This window comes from Asterias rubens, chromosome 20 (genome assembly GCF_902459465.1).
Source record: "Asterias rubens chromosome 20, eAstRub1.3, whole genome shotgun sequence".
In the NCBI taxonomy this organism is placed as follows: Eukaryota; Metazoa; Echinodermata; class Asteroidea; order Forcipulatida; family Asteriidae; genus Asterias; species Asterias rubens.
In genome coordinates this window covers 4360277-4380809 of record NC_047081.1, presented here as the reverse complement: position 1 = coordinate 4380809, position 20533 = coordinate 4360277, and the positions used below count along the sequence as shown (strand labels likewise).

The 20533-nt window shown below is 37.6% G+C and overlaps 1 protein-coding gene across 1 annotated transcript in view; it reads left to right on the top strand.

Annotated features, from left to right (window-relative positions):
* Positions 1-17349, top strand: part of LOC117303666 — a 37518-nt gene extending 20169 nt beyond the window's left edge. The window contains exon 3 of the mRNA XM_033787922.1: positions 9394-17349. Coding sequence (XP_033643813.1) covers positions 10090-10833 — 744 coding nt within the window. The 5' untranslated portion in view covers positions 9394-10089 and the 3' untranslated portion in view covers positions 10834-17349. The remainder of the gene's footprint in view (positions 1-9393) is intronic.
* The last annotated feature ends 3184 nt before the right edge of the window (positions 17350-20533 follow it).

The window sequence follows — 20533 nt, the reverse complement described above, 5'->3', positions numbered from 1 at the left end:
ACTCTCTTTGGCTACCATCATATGAGTCCAAAAGTAAGACAAACTTTATAATAAGGACAATGGTTTGCAATTCCCCCCCCCCCTGTTTCAAATTAGTCTGTTCATAGAGCTGGTATTCTTGACTGCCTGAGATTCACTCAAATCCATACAACAGGCCTGGAAAAAACACAGGCCACGAAAAGACATGGCCATCGTTGAACCTGGTTCCCTTCAAAAGCTTCCCATTGACTTAAAGATTTTCCAATGGAAGTGCCCTTTATTGCGAAATGAAAATGGCCTTGCCCTATCAACATATTTAAAAAATAAAATTCCAGTGCCGAAACTGGCTGAACAGTAGCACTAAACTTCTATGTTAAATTGGCCGTGACGTGTTCCAAATGGACACATTTTGCAGTTAACTGTCACGCCTTCCATCTGAAGTACTTGCTTTAACAAAAGTAACTCCCACACCTTCCTGTGTGTGTTTGTTTGTCTCTCCTGGAAACAAAAGTTTTCCTTTCAATTTAAGGTGCTGGTATGGTAAGCGATATTTTCCAAACATTTTATTGTCCTGTGTGGGAGTTTTAGGATTAATATAGTCCAAGGACACTGTAATAAATTGATTTGTAGAATTCCACAATAAAATATAACGACATGGTTTGATCATGAAGACAAGTCGTGTGGAACAGTTTAGTGTAGGCCTACACTTTTATGCAGTTTTCAGATGATATGTAATAAGTAGGCCTACATTAGTTCACTTCATGCTGGTGTGATGCTTCAACACAAGCTTTATGAACAAGCTCTTAAATGCACTGGACACCTTTTGTAATTGTCAAAAACCAGTCTTCTCACTTGGTGTGTCTTAACATACATGTATTGTACGCATAAGATAACAAACCTGTGAAAATTTGATCTCAATTGGTTGTTAAGTTGCGAATGCAAGAGAATAATGGAAGAAAAAACACCTTTGTCGCAAATGTTCTGCGCTTTCAGATGCTTGAATTCGAGACCTCAGCTAAGGTTTCAAACTCAATTCAAATATTTTGTTGAAAAATTACTTCTCGAAAACTACGTTACTTCAGAGGGAACCGTCTCATACAATGTTTTATACTGTCAAAAGCTCTCCATTGCTCGTCAACAATTCAGTTTTTATGCTAACAATTAGTGTGAGTAATTTCCAATAGTTTCAAAGTTTGCGGTGCCTGTGATGGGTAAAGCAAAATGAACACTGCATGCATTGTATCCAACAGTGCCAGTGGTGAAGGGTGTCAACTATGTGATAGTGTTAGCATTAGCAATACAGAGAGTGTTAGCCAGAGGTAAGCCATAGAGTAAGAGGGGTGGTATCAACTCATCAGTCCATAATGTGAGTAAGTTTGGGGTGCCAACAGTTGTAGTGTTTCTCTGAGATTAGGTACTACACCTAAATGTTTCTGGGCATCAAGTTTCTCTGAGAAGGCCTAAATGTTTCTGGGCATCAAGTTTCTCTGAGAAGGCCTAAATGTTTCTGGGCATCAAGTTTCTCTGAGAAGGCCTAAATGTTTCTGGGCATCAAGTTTCTCTGAGAAGGCCTAAATGTTTCTGGGCATCAAGTTTCTCTGAGAAGGCCTAAATGTTTCTGGGCATCAAGTTTCTCTGAGAAGGCCTAAATGTTTCTGGGCATCAAGTTTCTCTGAGAAGGCCTAAATGTTTCTGGGCATCAAGTTTCTCTGAGAAGGCCTAAATGTTTCTGGGCATCAAGTTTCTCTGAGAAGGCCTAAATGTTTCTGGGCATCAAGTTTCTCTGAGAAGGCCTAAATGTTTCTGGGCATCAAGTTTCTCTGCGCTTAGATGAGTTACTAGGCCTAAATGTTTCTGGGCACAAGTAAACTCCCAATTTACAATTTTGACTCCCTGCTTTTAAAATCTGGCATTTACGTGAAATTCAAGTGTTGAAAGTGAACAATTTAGACGCCCTGTTTTTTAAGTTTCCTGGCTGATAACATTATGGATGGGTGAGTCTATTGGTAAAGTCAAGCGCTACTACTAGGGGTAACAAGGATTGTAAGAGAGGAATTCCTTTGTAGGGAGTTAGCTCTCAGTAGGGTTCTACTCTGTGGGAAGAAACCAAGGAGAGATTGAAGGAGGTCATGATGGGTCATTATTCATTACTGCCATTGGGGAGGACACACTCTGTCCGCTCTGTCCATGGTTCTCCATGGGTCCTTAAAGGCAGTGGACACTATTGGTAATTGTCAAAGACCCCTTTTCTCACTTAATGTATCTCAATATGTGCATAAAATAACAAACTTGTAAAACTTTGAACTCAATTGGTCATCGAAGTTGCGAGATATTATAATAATGAAAGAAAAAACACCCTTGTCACAAGTTGTGTGCTTTCAGATGCTTGATTTCGGGACCTCAAAATCTAATTCTGAGGTCTTGAAATCAAATTTGTGGAAAGTTAGTTCTTTCTTGAATACTACAGTACTTCAGAGGGAACCGTTTCTCACAATGATTTCAGCTCTGTATTGCTTGTTACCAAGTAAGGTTTTATTACCAATAGTGTCTAGTGTCTTTAAAGCCCGATTCTAGACTCTGGATTCTATTCAATTAATGAACCCACGCTTGAGATGATGGTATGTCAATGTCTATAGGATCCAGTCAACAACTATGTGCGCAGTTTTTTTTAAGAATAGAGTTACGCCGGTCTTGAGAGAAAGTAGAATGGGATTAGTGAATTACAATCTAGATGAGGGGTGGTGGCAGCGGGCGTAGGGGGATCTTTTGAATTGTTTCTCAGAAGTGAAGATGCATGAGGGATAGATTTTGTGATTGATTTGATGAGGTTTTTTTTTTTGGTACCAATCTTTGATGTTTTTTTTCTGAATTGGCTATTGTCTGAAGAAACTACAGTCACACAAACATTCTATCAGTGCATGTTGGCGTACAGGTCTAATATCAGTTCAAGTGCTGCACATTGCTCAGGAATAAGACTTCAAGGCACTGTACACATTTGGTAATTACTCATGTATATATTAGCATAAAACATATTTTGGTAACGAGCAACGTAGAGCTGTTGGTAGTAGGCCTGATATAGTTAAACATTGTGAGAACCGATTCCCTCTGAAGTAACATGGTTTTTGAAAAAGAGGTAATTTTTCACGAAAATAATAAGACTGACTGGCCAGAAGCCTACAGGTATTAGTTTTATTCCTATCTGAAAGCACACAACAAGGGTGTTTTTTCTGTCATCATTTTCTTGCAACTTCAATGACCAATAGAGTCCACATTTTCACTGGTTTGTTATTTTATTGGGATACACCAAGTGAGAATACTGGTCTTTGACAATAACCAAACGTGTTCAGTACCTTTAACTCATTTTTGTTATCATTGAGAGTGGCACATTCTTGAAAAAAAATAAAGGACATCTTTCAATCTTCTAAGAATGTGTTTCAAATAGCTAACTTGTAAGTCTCTGCTGTGACAGGTCAGAATTTGTTTGGATTTTTAGGACTTTCTCTTTGCCTCTAAGCGGTGGGATAATAGGGTTCCAGTACTGTTGCTCAAACTATTTCAGAAACTACAAACACCTTTGATACCCCAATGCAAAAGTCTACTCATTAACAAGCAGGAAATTCTGCCTTCTAGATCACGCACTGTTGGCATGTTTTGTGTTTTTCACAGCATGACGTTTGGCTAGTGTAAATGAAAACATATCCTAGCATGCATTGATCCGCAGCGATTTGTAAAAGGGGGGCTATGCAAGCACAACCAGGAAGCTTGTCAGAAAATCTTATGTTACCATGTTTTTGATAATCTCTTGATTCCGTGCTGAATTGTTGAAGTGTCCCGGCAGATAATACAGCGTTCCTTTCACTAGGATCAAGGCCGGGAATTTCCCATTACTTTTTGTCACTGTGTAATTTATTGATTTTGTGAAGGATACACACCACTTGTGAATACCCGGAAATATTTTTTGGGAGGAATTGATGTCTCAAATCCCACTCGCAATGAAAGATATTTTACTGAAGGTGCTAAACTTTCCCCAAAAGTAGTTTTTCTAATTGCTTCATGCAGCTCTGCGTTTCCCTTTCTATTTTGTGTTGAAGATGTTTTTAGTGGGTCTAATTTCACTCTTCCATGTTGAGATGGGGTTGGCCTATATACTAAAAAAAAACACTTGGGAAGGAGCCCAAGGGAGGAACTTGAGTTGAAACTTTTTCTGAAACCAACTAAAAGGAGAAGGGGGGAAGAATAAATTATAGGTAGTATACTGATTGCTGGTGACCTGTTTTTGATATTTTGATTTCAAAGCAGTGGACACTATTGGTAATTACTCAAAATAATTATTAGCATAAAACCCAGGCCTGATACTTCACGGAGGCAACGAAGGCGATTGCCTCCGTTGCCCCTTGCCATTGCCTTGGTGCCCTTGAAATGCTCCAGTAGAAATTTACAATTTCCTCATAGGGTGCCCTTTGCCAAAGAGTAAATGCCTTGGTGCCCTTGCCCTTACAAAAACGAAGCATACAGGCCTGAAAACCTTTCTTGGTAATGAGTATTGGGGAGAGGTTGATTAGTATAAAACATTGAGGGAAATGGCTCCCTCTGAAGTATCGTAGTTTTTGAGAAAGAACTACAGTTCCACAAATTGGATTTCGAGCCCTCAGATTTAGAATTTGAGGTATCGAAATCAAGCATCTGAAAGCGCACAACTATGTGTGACAAGGGTGTGAAAAGGGGGTTTTTTCTTTCATTATTATCTCGCAACTTTGACCATTGATTGAGCTCAAATTTTCACAGGCTTGTTATTTAATGCATATGTTGAGATACACCAGCTGTGAAGGATAATCTTTGACAATTACCAATAGTGTCCAGTGTTTTTAAAACTATTATTTAGAAGCATGGGGGAAGGAAAATAGCTTGTTTGATCATTGACTAAGTTAAAATATGATTGAACATATCCATTCAAGTTCACTATGAAACACCAGCATAGGCCTGTTACCTCACGAAGGCAATGGACGATATGCCCCCTGGTCATTGCCTTGGTGCGTGCCCTTTACCAAGGGACAAATGCCTTCGTGCCCTCGCCCTTTGAGAAATGAAGCATACAGGCCTGCAGTGTACTGTAGATAATTCATTGTTTTCGCCAGCTTTTGGAAGGGTGTCTGGTGGCTGAATGCAGTGTACAAATAATTAAAAATGCAACCAACCTCTTTTGAATTGAAGAGGACAGTACAGTGGCATAGGACACCTCTAGGCTTAGCACAATGAATCAAGTCTGACAGGAGCTACTGGACAGAGTCATTTGCCAGACCTTGTTATATGTCTGGAATTTCAGGGACAGACTCTGTTGACAGGAACCGCTCCCTCTTATGCAACCAAATTGTAATAAATAAATAAATAAAATAGATATTAGTTAAGAGTGTGTTGTAAATGTTCTAGGGTAGCCAATGTTTTTCCCATTTCTTAAGTTTTTATGTGCAAGAAGTTTTGAAAGCTGGTGCTCCAATTGTAAAAAACAAAACAAAAAATGTAACAAGTAGACACAAAAGAAAACTTTAGAGAGCCATTGCAAAAAAAACCAAAAAAGGAATCATTTTAAAAAGTAAAATAATAATGATAAATCAAGAGCAACAAAAGTTGCAGGCCTCATACATTTAAAACTGAAAAAGTGTATCTTCAAGGACCTTTAGCACCTCAATGGTAGATACAGGCATTAACATTAATGTGGTGTCAAGTAGTTCAGGAGACTTAAAAGTATTTTTTTTAAAAACTGTTTATGTCTGCAGTTCCACAGCCCAACACATAGCAAAGACATTCCCATCTCTTTAATGAAAGAAATTTATGGCCAATCCTGCTCCTCGGCTATTTCCGCAATTTGTTTGTTCATAGTTCATTCTTCCTGCTCAATCCTTCGTTGTTTTGATCCACTGCCAGAGTGCTGCAGTTTGTTTTGTTCATAGTTCATTCTTCTTGCTCAATCCTTCGTTGTTTTGATCCACTGCCAGAGTGCTGCATCTGATACCAAAGGGGGAAGCACCAAATTAAAACCAAACCGGCAAAACAAGCTGAGCGGAAAGTGTAGGGGGAAAGGACTAGAAATTTTCCAACTACTCATAGGAATCAACCACCCACATTGAGTTGCTCAATCCGTGATAGGCATTGGTATTGTCAACCAGAAGACATTTTCACACTACCTTCCATTTGATCTGTGTAATTGGCGACCGTGTAAAAAGTCTATGACATTAAAACTGACCTGCAGATTTCTTTCACACTACAAATATCCAGAGAAAGTTAAATTCCAGTTCCATACTAACACCGAGATTGGTGGGTTAACCCTAGTCTATCTATCTTCCTTCAAGTTCAAGTACAGTTCCTCTTAGTTAGAAGTTCGGAGACTCTCAAGTAATGTCGTATTATAGCAGAGTTAAATTTTACTCGGATAAAAAAAAAAAACAGTTATGGGTTCAGCAATCTTGAGAATTTTTAGCCTCTTGGACATATTTGCTCCTGATTTTTGTGTGAACATCTCAAAAAATAATACGCAAAATGAAATTTTCAGATGTTGTTTTAATTTTGTACACAGTACATTTTTATAGGATTAAAGCAATCAAAAGTTTCCAAAAACCAAAGATATACTCCGCCTTTTTAACATAGGCACTGTGGAAGAAAAGTCCATTTCGGTATATTAATATGTAGTATAGACGATGTGACCTCTGACGTCACACGAAAACCATAACATGAATCGCGCGCATACCGCCAAGCAAACCTTTGTGTTTTGGCAGCCAGCTAGAAAGTGTATGCAATCTTACCATGACTACGTGTCTTTTTGCCCGGTGAAACATGACAGATATAGTGTTTTTTTCAACAGAGGGTGGTTTAAATGTGAACATTGGTCACATTGTTTATACTACTACCAAGGAGGTAAAATTGGATCATGGGACCATAAGTAAACTAGACAGGGGTGGCAGTTCATGTGCTGGTGATTTGTTACTTGGTGGTTTCTTTTTAACAACTTCTAGTAAATTTGGAGTAAACTGAGGTTGCAGTGAGGTGACAGCTTTACAGTCTTGGAATGGTTGTGTAGGAGTGTTCAGTATCCCCCTGTGGGGTTGATGTCATGCCAGGAATGGGGCCAAATATTGACTGGAATTGTTTTTGATGTTTTGGTTTACTCTGCTTGCATATTTTATGATAGGAGTGTTTTTTATTTTGGATTTTATCAAGTTGTGAGAAGCATTTTTCACAGGGGCTACTTTGTAAATTTTGTGTTTTCTGTTGGTTATTTTATTCTAGTTGTGAATGTTTATTGGCCAGATTTGTGTTCAGTCCATGCACCTAGCCATCTATGATGCCTCTTGAAATAATCCTATGCTATATAGAAACTTCAAATTTCTAATCAAAAGTACCCTTTCATAAAAAAAGAAATGCCGTGCCCTCACAAGAACAAATTATTGTGCCTGGATGTTTACCACTTGTATCATTTTGATTTTATTGATATTACTCAAATAAACTGTTCAATCCATTGTTTTTTTCTGATTAATAAGTTATTTTTGTTGGAGAAGCAATGACCTGCAGCCAATTTCACGAAATCCGCTATTAATCCTAACTCGAGTTAGGATGAGTATTGACTCGCCCTCACTTAGTATGGATTCATCCTCTTATTTGGATATATGGAACTGAACCTAAGTCATAAGATTAATCCTAAGTTAGGAAGAGTTTGGTGAAATCAACAGCTGATCAACAAACACATGAAATCTTAAGTTTCAACCCTGTTGTGTTATTTACATACATGGTGTAAACTAAAGTTCAAACTTTCTACTGTATTTCCAGTAAAATGTAAAATAAACCACATGCAATTTTTTTTTTGAAATTGAAGGAAGGAATAAAGATTAATATTTTGCGAACTAATAATTTTTCTTTGAACACTTTGCTCTCTAAAGACTTTCCAATCGCAGAATTAGAAGGGAAAAAAACTACTGCATACATATTTTGTTTCAGGATCCTTGAAATTTGAGTTGTTTATATGTCATCATCTTCTGTCACCCGAAGCCAACAGACTTTTCCTGAAGCGAAGTGATTATTTGCGATAATAATCCTCGATTATCATTACCCAGACAAACAAATTCTTTGAGCAAACTTTTGGCTTGAGAGGCGCTATTTAATTTGGGGCTGTATAGTGAGTTGTAGTTGGATTACATTGGGTGCCATATAGGGGCTGTACTGTGTGAACTCTGCTGAAGCATGAAAGGGTAGGGGGCTTACATACCCTGTAGGCCTAGTCTTCATGTGTGGGTTCAGTGGTACTTTCTCTATGGTTTTACAGTATAGGCCCTTAGCTTGGATTGGAATACATATTGTACATACAGGACCCTGGCAAGCTTTTACTCCAGTGGTTTACATGTCATTGTAATGTTACTGTTTGATCTTGCTGGGGAAATTCCAAAAGTGACAAGACCAGAACTTCCATTCTTCTGTGAGTTGTGGGATTTTTAAGGAGTGGGGATAATTACTCTTGTAGATTCTTTGTCACAACTTTTTGTGTGGATCATTTACACATGTAGCAATGACAGATATTAATCAAGTGCCAAGTAGTAGCAGATTTTGCAGTCGGCAGATTTTGTATTTTTTGCAAAATGATTGTTAGATAGGCCTATCTGTTTTTAGAGTACTGTCCAGCACAAAAACAACAACAAAGGCAAAAATTCATTGTGTTTTGCGAAATTTAATAAACCATGGTTCAGGTAGTGAGTGGTTTTCCAAAAGCTGTCAGGTAAAAAAAAGGGGGGGGGGTGGGAAGTAAAAATCCATTCATACAACAAACCATAGAGCAAGGTTGATCTATGAACAAACATTGCTTCCGCTATCTAGTTTTGTTATCTGCTCTGCAAGGTTTAACGTTGGTGGTCAGCAGAAGTCAAACACAGGATGGCCCTCATTGGAATTATTGAGAGGTGTAATTAAGGACGCTGGTTTAAGTGGACATGTATTTGCCAGTGATATTCTGCTGGGTAGGCCTATTGGGAGGGGGAACATGCTTCAGATGTGATATTAATATTACTTTCTGTAGAAGTGAACTTTATTTCCATGTTCACTCTCTGAGTAATATGCAGTGATACAGATTTGTTTTCAGGTCAAAAAAGTTGTGAAAGAAAGGCTTGATGTGACAAAATGTTTGTGGGTCGCCCAAATGAAGACTGAAGAATACGACTGTCACCATTGATTTGTCGGTTCCTGCTTCGAGTAATTGGACTCTTCTGTTTTGCCATTCCATAATAAACCACTCTTGGCTTGAGCTTGACTGTGTACCCACTAAGTATGATAATACTGCTGCCTTCACCCTCCGTTATCATAACCTACCCCACCCCTGTGTGACGAGTGGAAGAGTCCAGTTGTGAATAATATATTACTGTGTTTTTCCTCTTGCAGGTCACTCCCACTTGTGCTTTTGGAGAGAGCAGAGGACTGTGTGTGTACGTGTTTGTGCTGTCTGTAGTGTGATAAGCTTGCATGCTGCACAGAGCTCTACATGTCTTCTGGCTGGGCCCCTGTGCTAATGATGATAGGTTAAGTGTTTACAGGAGGACACCTAATTATGGAATAGCTGCTTTCAACATCGAGATTAATGAGTTCGTTTTTCACCAGTGGCTGAGTTGTGTAATTCATCACATTAGAATGGTGAAGAAATTTCCCCAGTAGCGGTTGCGAGTAAGGGGCAGATTTCCTGGGGAACAGTTTTGGGCCAAGCAGTAGTGATCTGACTGTTGAATATCTGAAGAGGAGATAGGCAACAGCGGCGTGTCTAATGTATTTGTAGTGCAGCGGAGTGTTAAAATGTGCAAAAGAAACAGCTAAACTTGGACCAATTCAGGTTTGTAACTCAAACTCCAGAAACTGCAGGAAATGACTGGATATGGATTTTCATTCTCAGTAGACGGTGAATGAGAGAAGAAATATCGGTTGTTTTTCAATAGAAATTTTTAGATTTCAACAACTGTAGAATATCATTCTGTTACGGTGTTACAATACGCTAATCAGACTGATAAAATAGTGAGAATCCTTGTTGATTGTACCAAGTGCTGATTCAGAAGAGGGTCTTACCGCTGTGAACTGCATGAAAAAACCATGACATCCAACTTCCTAATGAGATTACTAAAGCGTGGCTCGGGGCCACCGCGTCCACAAGTTGACATGCATGCACTGTTCACCAGTGCACAGATGAGTACGATGATCCAGCAAGGCCAATTATCGGTCCACGAACCGTGGCGGCGGCATAAACAGAAGCCCAAAATTGTCTACGCGTGCCTGTACACCAACGACTCGAGCCCCTTCATTGTGTGGTACACAGACAAAGTCCATAAGAAGCCGCGGGGCTTCTTCAATGTGAGAGGGGGGAAGATTGCCCCGGTCGGTGAGTTTAGCTTCCAGATTGCCTTCAAAGATAAGACGAGCCAGATCTACAAGTTCAACACGTCGAGTTGGGAGAAACGGGAGGAGTGGTTGCATCTATTACGCAATGAGAGCCGGAAGGAGGTTCAGATGCCACGTATTGAGACCATTAGTAAAACGGACTATGACGCTAGCCAGGATGACCTGGTTGTTAGTACCGTGGACCAGAAAGCACGGCAGCAGCAACAGCAGCAGCTTCACCCACAATGGAAGGGTCATCGGCGGACGGTCAGCGCCGGGTCACCGTCGCCGCAGCGGAGTACCGTGCAGCTGCAGAGAAGCAGAAGTCAGCCGCACATTCAGAAAGGGAAGCTTATTAAGAGACGAGCAACGGTCTTAGAAAAGACGAAACCAAACATCGGACAGACTGTCAAGAATGAGAAATGGTTTGTACGAGCGCCTGAAGTCTGTAGGAGTTGATTTACATAACACGTAATATACCTTTTTTTGTCTACTTTGTATCAAAATGTATGAAACATATTTATATTATAAATTTTTTGTAATGAAATGTTTTTTCTGGAAGAGTACTTTGTCCACAGAGCTCAATGTGTGAAGAAAAGTTACAATTGTTCAATCCTAAATCAACATCCATGTTGAAAAAGCATCGTGTTCATGACCAAGATCTGACCAACATCCATGTTGAATGCATCGTGTTAATGACCAAGATCTGACTGGAATTAAAATGTATGTAAATCAACATCCATGTTGAATGCATCGTGTTAATGACCAAGATCAATTGTTCAATCCTAAATCAACATCCATGTTGAATGCATCGTGTTAATGACCAAGATCAATTGTTCAATCCTAAATCAACATCCATGTTGAATGCATCCTGTTAATGACCAAGATCTGACTGTAATTAAAATGTATGTTACACTGTAGGTAGAACAGTTTTTTATGTCAAAAAGCAACAAGTTTGTAGCTTTTAAGTGTAATATATTTTGAAAAGAATTGTAATGTCGTACAGCAGGTGGAAAATATGATCCCGTATGATTCGGTCAATTTGTATTTCTTCACACATTGAGGTCTGGTGAAGTGGAGGCTGCCTTATAAAAAATGATGTTGCAGGTTTTTTCAGCTGATTGTAAATAACCTTTAAACGGCAAAAAATTATTGTAAGTAATGTAATGAAATATCGCAATGTGCATGAATTCAAGCTGTATTGGGCCACAATCAAAATGGAATTAAGTTTCAATTCATGCCATCGGGGCCAAGTTACATAGCACTGCTCAGTGTTAATCAAACAAATTGTGCTGAAATTATACGGCAAGACTAAAGGTTTTCGAAGAAGTCCCCTTGAAATTCGTGGCTCTAGCCGCTCTATCTCCATGAGAACTTCTTAAGAGCCACTGTAAAAAAAAAAAAAAACAGTTTCTAGAATGAGTCACACGAGCTTTGATGGACATTTTTGTGCCCAGGTTGTCTTTTTGTAATGCTTAAAGCACGCTTGAAAGCATTGCAAGCCGCAAAATGCTGCACTAGGTAACATTGTGAAATTGGGCCCATGATTGATAGCAACATCTCATATAGAATGCAGACAATTTTATTGGCTGTTGCTTATCAAGCTGTTATCTAACAATCCACCTGATTGGCTGATTGTCTTGTCCTTTACTGGCTTTTTCTACAAGTAATTTTGATATATATATATAATGCATGTATCTACAATACCAGTAATGTATCCTCTCTACTAAAAACTCATAATATGATTAACTTGCCGCAATGGACTCAATATTGTACTCCTATATTTTCAGTATTTTTGGGTGCATTATATTTTGTAAACAGTTTATTTTTTGGGGACCACTAAAAGAAATGATAATAACCCTTTATACACATGTATCCATTATATTTTTCATGTGGAAATGTAGGTAGTTACCATTTTCTGCAGTTTCTTCCATGTTGATGTAACACATTAGTCCACACCAGAACAAAGTAGCTGAGTAGCTACAGTAAAGAGTAAAGCAACCAAAGACATGTGTCTATTATTAGATTTGTGACATCCTAAGTTCACAAGACAGCCCCGAAGCCTAGACATTCAGGCAGAAAGTGTACACGGTGGTACGGAAGACAATATTAAAACTGACCAATTAATCAACCTTTTGGTATGAAGAAAAGTAGAAACACATCATAAAATTTTGACAGCTGCTTCTATTTTTTACAATTGTCATGAAAATTTAAGGTCATCATGTTTTTTTGTCAAAAATGTGACCTGGTCAGTAGCACTCATGCAGATCCTACCTACACTGAACTCCTCTTTAATTCTTAGAAACTTGAGTGGTACTGGATACTTCAGGCGTGTGAGTGATAACATTTTGTCAAGGGATTGGTTGGTGTAAATATTCCTTCTTGGAGTAAAAGTCAAAAAAGGAAATTCCCCCTCTCAGGCCCACTGAGAGTATGAAGTTAGTCGGATAAGAATTTGTCATTTTTGTCATCCATTTTGAGATTCAAATTAGTCTAAGTATCCAGCGTATCCATCAATTACAGCGCAATATATATTCAATCGATTCTAAACACTGCCATGTCTTATGTTTCAGTTCCCACGTTCCGTTTCCCTCCCTCCGGGAATAACACATTTCTTCAGGCAGTTTTGCAAACAATACTGAATTCCGATATGTCTCATTTTGTATTTCCTTATTCAGTATTTGCCAACATTTGATAACCCTTTTATCATGCCCGCCTTTAGTGGCCTATGTTAAATCAATAAGTTTCCACAACCCACACGTATTAATACTCTGCCTGTCTTTACAGACAACAGCTACTCCAGAAACACCTGGTGAAATTAGAGTAGTGTCGTTAAAAGTACACATGAAAAACTGTTTCCTGGAAAAACCAATGGGTAAAAAGGAATGTAGTATTTTGATCATGGCTATTATGTGTGAAATATTCCCTTGGCTATTATGTGTGAAATGTTCACTTCACTAAAAAAAGTCTTTCAAGAGATACATTGCATTGCCACGTGGAGAAATTAAGGTACATACATGTTGTTAGGTTTAGATTTGATGAGCTAAAAACCTACCCCAGTCCCCAGCCCCTCTTCAAAAAAGCTTCCTTTAAAAAAAGTTTGATTTAAATATCTTTTTTATTCAATCTTAGCCATCCGTTTTGAGATGATTCTAAACCAAATTGCAGTATCGGGTATTCCTTTTCCAGGGGGATGTGAAATGAAGACCAAATTTAAGGATTCAAGGTTAATTGTAGGAGGATAGATTTCACCTCTGGAAAGTCAATGGCAGGACCTGCTGTAGCCTTGTTGAGAATGCAGGAAATCCTCTTGGCTGCTATCTCTTGCTAACAGCTCATCATTCATCAATGCCGAACAGTTACATGTACTTGATATTTTTAGAATCTGTACAATGAGGTTGACACGAACCCGCAAATGGTTTTCATGAGAGATTCCTAGAAAAAGTCTAAAATTCGACACCATCAAATTGTGCTGTTATATCTACTCCATAAGGTACATGAAATCTTTTACAAACTTGGTTGTTGTTGTATTATTTAGGTAACTATTTTGAAAGAACACATGATTCAAAAATCGGAAATCCAAACCCAACTTTATAATTCTGCACTATAATCAAAATCAGCTGTATTTTCTAGACACTGTACAAAAAGAAACAACAGTACAGACTGAGAAACTCAACACCAAAAAAACATTCTTGTTTTTTAATAAAGCTGCAAAATGTAACAATTGAAAATGACAATGAGACCACCAATGTTGTTGCGTTTTTTTCCCATGAATTCAGTGAAGCATGAGAGATGCCATGTTTATTATGAGCTAAACATTTGTAAACATTTGAGTTTTAATCAATTTCATCATTAGATTAAACCCTAAAAAGGGTTTCAACTTAACCAGGTATAGAATTCCACAATAGATTTGGGGAAAATGGTAAACCAGATGGTCATGGTAGTGTGGGTTCGTGCCCATTAATACTCATGAATATTGATTATATCTAGTCTGATATTGGAACCATAATAATCAATAATATTTTCATGATACAAAAATGTAAAATATTTCACACATGAGGAATTATGTGGTGCAAACTTCTAAGCCTCACCACTCTCAGTGTGTTAACACTTGTCTCACACGCATACCCAATAGTATTGAACAGCATCAATTGGGAATCCTGATGGGTTCGCACGTTGAGTGCAACAGCTGCAAACCTAGTGCCAACTGAGTGGACATATGCATACATGTATCAACATGGTCTCCCACTGTATACAGATTTATCAGATGCTTGTCATCAGTGATGGAATAGCAAAAGAAATCTGCATAAAGAATCGGCTAAATTACTCAAGCAGGGAGATATATTTATGTTGATCAGATAACAAGGCGCTCTGGGTTTCAAAGCTGGAACCAATGGCTTGCAATTCCTGAAAGCGTACTTTTCTGGAATCTAAGATATTCGGTGACCACCATATGTGGGTCTCATTTGTCACGTAGTTTTCAGCGTTTATGTTATTGCAAAACATAACTCTGGTGTTCTTTCAGTTTCATGTTTTGTTGTAAAACACCCGATTTTAAACCATAACAAAAACAAATTTCTTGAATGAATTCAATTTCTTTCAATTGTTTATGATTTAATTTTTTTATTGTTTTGGAATGGCAAACGTGTATATATTACGAAAACAAACTACATGTTTTTCTCAAATATTCACTGCCCATGTTGGTTCACGAGAAATACCAAGGGTTGATCCTTATTGCGTGCAATTTGTTTATATTAATTTGTTTCCCTTTTTTTGAACTGTCCTCGTTCTATAACGAATCCACCATCAATTTCAATTCCTCATCTATCAATCTTCCACCCAGCCCTGATGCTATACAGGAATGTTTAATTTTATGAGTTCCAGATACCCAGGTCTTGAAAAACATCCCCACAATGTATAAGAGAGCAAAATTTCATTATACAAGGTAGAGTTAATGACAGGGCAAATATGTGAGTTTCCTGTAAACTTGGTTAGGTTTCAGCTCTGGGTAAATACAGTCTTCATCCCTGGCTGGTCTAAGGGAAGTTGTGCACACAAGTGTGTAGTTTGTCCAATCAATTAACTTGCCCTTTTTTAATGTATTTCATCTTTGACTTTCTTTGTTCATCAAACAAGGCACACTGCTTTAGTGATGGATGAGTTTATTAAAAGATGCAAGAGAAGAGGTTTTTCTACTAGAAAGAAAAAGTCGGTTTTGATTTGAGTTTAATGTTGAAACGTTGGTTACGTGTATGCTAGAAAAAGTTCATTCTATAAAGGGTCTGTATGTTTGGTAATGACTGCAATAATGGCAATAAAAACTTGGAGACTTTTTTCACCCGACCACCCTAAATTGCTCTCTGGTTTGGTCTTGTTGGTTGATTTACTATTTATAGCAGTGGTGAATGACCTACAATGTTGATCCTTGGAAGATCCTTTTTTCAGAAGCTTAAACTCAAGAAGGCAATGACTTTCACAGTTGAGCTATTAAGAAACCGTCTTGATTTAGGCATAGAGAAATGAAAGTGAGGATGCAGGATTCTGAATTGCTCTTCCAGATGTAACCAAACTGTATACTTTCCTTTTAAATATCAATTCCCATGACAACGGTCGGCAAATCCCCATTTATTACACTCAAAAATTAGCAAGAATTTGGAAGAATGAGTTCATTTAAATCCTCTTGTTTTCACTGAAAATTGTTATTATCTTTGCATTTTTATTTTGGTGAACCCATTTTATGAAAAGCAATTTTTGTAAGCGGATTTTGTGGGCGTTTGTATGACATTCTTATTTGGAATGCAGCAATCAATATGTAAAGGTAATAACAGGGAAGAGGTCTTCAAGAATCAAATGCTATTTTATTGACTTTCTTAAAGCAAAGGTTCTGGGATAAACTTTATAATCAGTGAGCTCTCTGATTGATTCCAATCTGTTTTCGAAATGTCTAATTACCACTCTGTACTACTTCTTTAAGAATCGGTTGGCTGTCTTCCCTTTTTCCCTGAGATTGTTGATGTTACATTCTCTAATCTATAAGAGGCTCCTACTCCAACATGTATGTATGATTGTACCGTGCAGTGTAACAGATAGATTCATGATATTGTTCATCTTGAGCTGTGAATGATGCATGTATTGATGCTTAATTGGGTGCAGACAGTTTCCATGGCAACAAAGGATTAAACTTTCTCAAGCCTGGCTGCTGTTTCTTGTCATCAAGACAAAGTAGCTTCACCTTTAAAGGAAGTGCAATATCTTTAGCAAATTTGCTGGAAATGTCGTCCCTGCCTTAACAATCAAAAGTAGCTAGTGCAGAAACAAGTTTGTCAGAAGGTTTAATCAAATGTGTTGGGTTTTTTCCCCTCTTAATAAATGGAGATGAAAACGATGAAATGATGAGATTTAACCTAGATTCTGCATTTTCTGGAAGCAAAATGGACCTCGGGCATTGTGACTTTTTTACTCGAGTGCGTTTTGTACTACTGCTTTCTTTCAGTTAACTGTTGAATGATAAATTAATTTTTTACACTAGGCACTCCACAACAGCACTCCGCACTAATGTAGTCACTTTGACTCAGAATACCCATGTCAGACAAACAATCCGCCACCTAGCTCTCACACAGTCACCACCTAGCTCTCACACAGTCACTGCATCAGTGCACCAGGCCGCAGTAAGCTAGGACGGCCAGTGCACGCGAGTGAATACAAAACTTGGACATGTACGCACATATTTTGACACCTCGTTTGAGATGCGGGTGCGGAGCTTCTATTTTTAACATTAGTGTGGAGTGCTGTTGTGGTTATCAGGGCAGTCTTGTGCATATTTTGACATTTTAGGGCGACTTGAAGCCTAACAGCCATCATGAAGGAAATAATAGTGTGCAGTTAAACAGAACAGCACCCCAGGCCTGTATGCTTCGTTTTTAAAAGGGCAAGGGCACAGAGACATTTTGTCCTTGGTAAAGGGTACCCTATGAGGAAATTGTAAATTTCTACTCGGACAGCATTTCAAGGGCACCAAGGCAATGACCACGGGGCATGGAGGCAATCGCCTTCGTTGCCTCTGTGACATATCAGGCCTAGCACCTGAACCTTCAAATATGCACAAGACTTGAGCAGTCTAGCGACAGGTAAATTCTGCTTTGTAAGCATTTTCCCACCGAGAAACATTGATGTTTTTCACCTCAGCCTGAATATTATAAAAACTGGACTGGGAAATAACAAATTAGGTTTGACACAAATTGATGTGTCAGTAAGATTGACATTCATGGAGAAATAATATGAACTACATGTAGGTGTTTTGGCAATATGAAAATAATGCAAGGACAGACGGTTGATAGGCATAAGATGAGGTCCCCTGCAATTGTTCTTAATTCAGTTCTGGCCCAAATTTCATATTGCTGCTTAAGCATAAATAGTAGCTAAGCACAACAAAATATGCTTACCAGAATAATGTCACCAGCTAAAGTGTCATTTCACATATGCAATATATCTGGCTGGTATCCTGCTAATTTTTTCTTAGCAGAAGATTACTAAGCAATGTTATTTTGTGTAAAGTAGCTCTGTGAATTTAGGGCCAGCTGGAAGGTTTTCTCTTCTTGGTCAATTCATTTGTGTCAACTACTTGGTAGCCTTACTACACAGCCCTGCGTACTTCCGACTCTATCCTTGTGACTTGCTCCATACCCTGCTATCTTGTCTAATTTCCTCCCTGAAAAAACTAATTACATGTTTCACATGGGAAATTCACTGACCTTGCCTCTCCTATGTCAACACACTGCTGGATGAGAAACCCAAGGAGGTTTCCAAGGTAATTGAAAGAAATAGTCCATTAAGGGGGGGGGGGGACTATTTGTTCGGCGCGGGATGTTTTCCTACATGGTTTTGCCCTGCACTTTTTGTGTTGTTAAAGATGCCTTTGAGAAAAAAAATAGTACCCGGTTGATCTACAGTCATTTTGTGAAACCCTATCAAAAAAAAATCTAATTCAGGTTTTTTCGGTCAAATTCGGCAAATGTGCAGTCAATTTCATTTTCATGCGTTCGAATTGAAGCTGTTTTGCCTCTCTAGTTGTTACTGCGTTTCAAATTCAGAATTCGGCCATTCAATTTCGTTTTGGGTCGAGTCAAATTCCTTTAGCACTATGTTCAATTTAGTGTATCGTCATTCTTTTTCGAGACACACACGCCCCAAGAAGCGACTGCGAATTTGAATGCTGCTTTGATGAATTGTTAAATTGAATGATTATTTTGTTAAATCGAATGACGAAACATTAAATTTGACTATTCATAAAACAGAATCGAATGACCCTTTTTCATAAGCATTCGATTGTGCGCGAAATAGAATAGCTTGATGGTTAAATTGGCTGCTCTTTTTCCGAAATTGGCCGAGAAAACCTATATTTACTGTTAGTCTACTTTAACTCTTATGTTATTTCAATCCCAGAACCATTAAGTTTGTAAATTTTTATTGTTTTTGTTCACGTTCCTTTTGTGTCTCATAGTTTTTGCATTTACCTTGCCTTTCTATCAATGCAACTTCAAGGCTACAAGCAATTCTTGAATTATTTCATAGTATTGTGTTTTATTGTTTTCAAAATGTGTCAAACTTATTTACACATATCATAAGCTAATATTAAATAATTATGTTAATGAACTGTATTTTATATATATTTATATATAATATATGTTTTTCCCTCATGAGTTTTTTCCAAAATAATATCTGGAGAAAACTCTTGGGGGGGAATAAGGGAACATTCCTTATTGTTTCACTGTGTGCCAGACGACGTAAGCGTTTATCAATTTAATTTTGTGTTTTAAAGCAAGTGGATGCGATGTTCAGCAATGCAAACGTTTGCCGGGACCTGCAGATTTTACGGTTAAAGGCAGTGGACACTATTGGTAATTACTCAAAATAATTATTAGCATAAAACCTCCTTTGGTAACGAGTAATAGGGAGAGGTTGATGGTATAAAACATTGTGAGAAACGGCTCCCTCTAAAGTAACATAGTTTTCGAGAAAGAAGTAATTTTCCACGAATTTGATTTCGAGACCTCAGATTTAGAATTTGAGGTCTTGAAATCAAGCATCTGAAAGCACACAACTTCTTGTGACAAGGGTGTTTTTTTCGTTCATAGTTATCTCGCAACTCCGATGACCAATCAAGCTCAAATTTTCACAGGTTTGTTATTTTATGCATATGTTGAGATACACCAAGTGAGAAGACTGATCATTGACAATTACCAATAGTGTCCACTGTCTTTAACATGTCCTTAAATTATTAACAATATATTTATTGTTCTGTTGGCCAGTAAGTTTTTCAATTAAGGTTGCCAATCTGATGAATTTATCTAACAATTTCATGATTTAATAAAATAACGGTAGGAACAAAAATATTTTCATCGATCTTTTGTCCCTTTAAAATGGTGATGACAACGAACAAATTATAAGTGTTGTAATTTAACCCAGTTTTGTTGATTTGATAAAAGTAAATGAACTTTTTTGAAAATGTTGTATCCAGATATTTTTGTAATTGATGTTTGAAATGAACTTCCATCCCGTTGTTTTGACAATTTGAAATTCTGTAATTCAAGTTAGTTATTAGTATACTGATTTATCCACATGTAGGAAAAAACAATTAATTGTCATTATCCAGTTATATTCCCACCTAATGATTATTTGTACCCATTTATGATCCATATTTCAAGGTATTAACATAAGTATCCATGTTATTTGTTCTATTATAATTAAAGCATTTGAATTACTTTGATTCCACTTTACATTATCGTCCAACAATTTAAAATAAAAAGGAAGTAATGTTGAATGTGCTTTTGCAAACTGTGTAAAGTGTTCCATTTCTTTCTTGTCTAGTTATAATATTACCTATCCAAGTTTGGTAAAGTTTTACAAAATGTCCAATTGTCGTCTCTGCTATAAAGTCATTAATTGCAATTTTTATTTGTTATAAAAAGTTGTTAATAAAAACATCCAAATGGATTTTATAAGACTGTTTTTTCAACCCCCAAAATATGCAAAAAACAGTCTTATAAAATCCATACATTTTGACAAACCAAATAGTACTGTACTATATTGAGCTGACAATTATCTCAAAAAGTAATTTGTTCATAAAAAAAAGATACAAAAGTAAGTATGTAACTCTTTA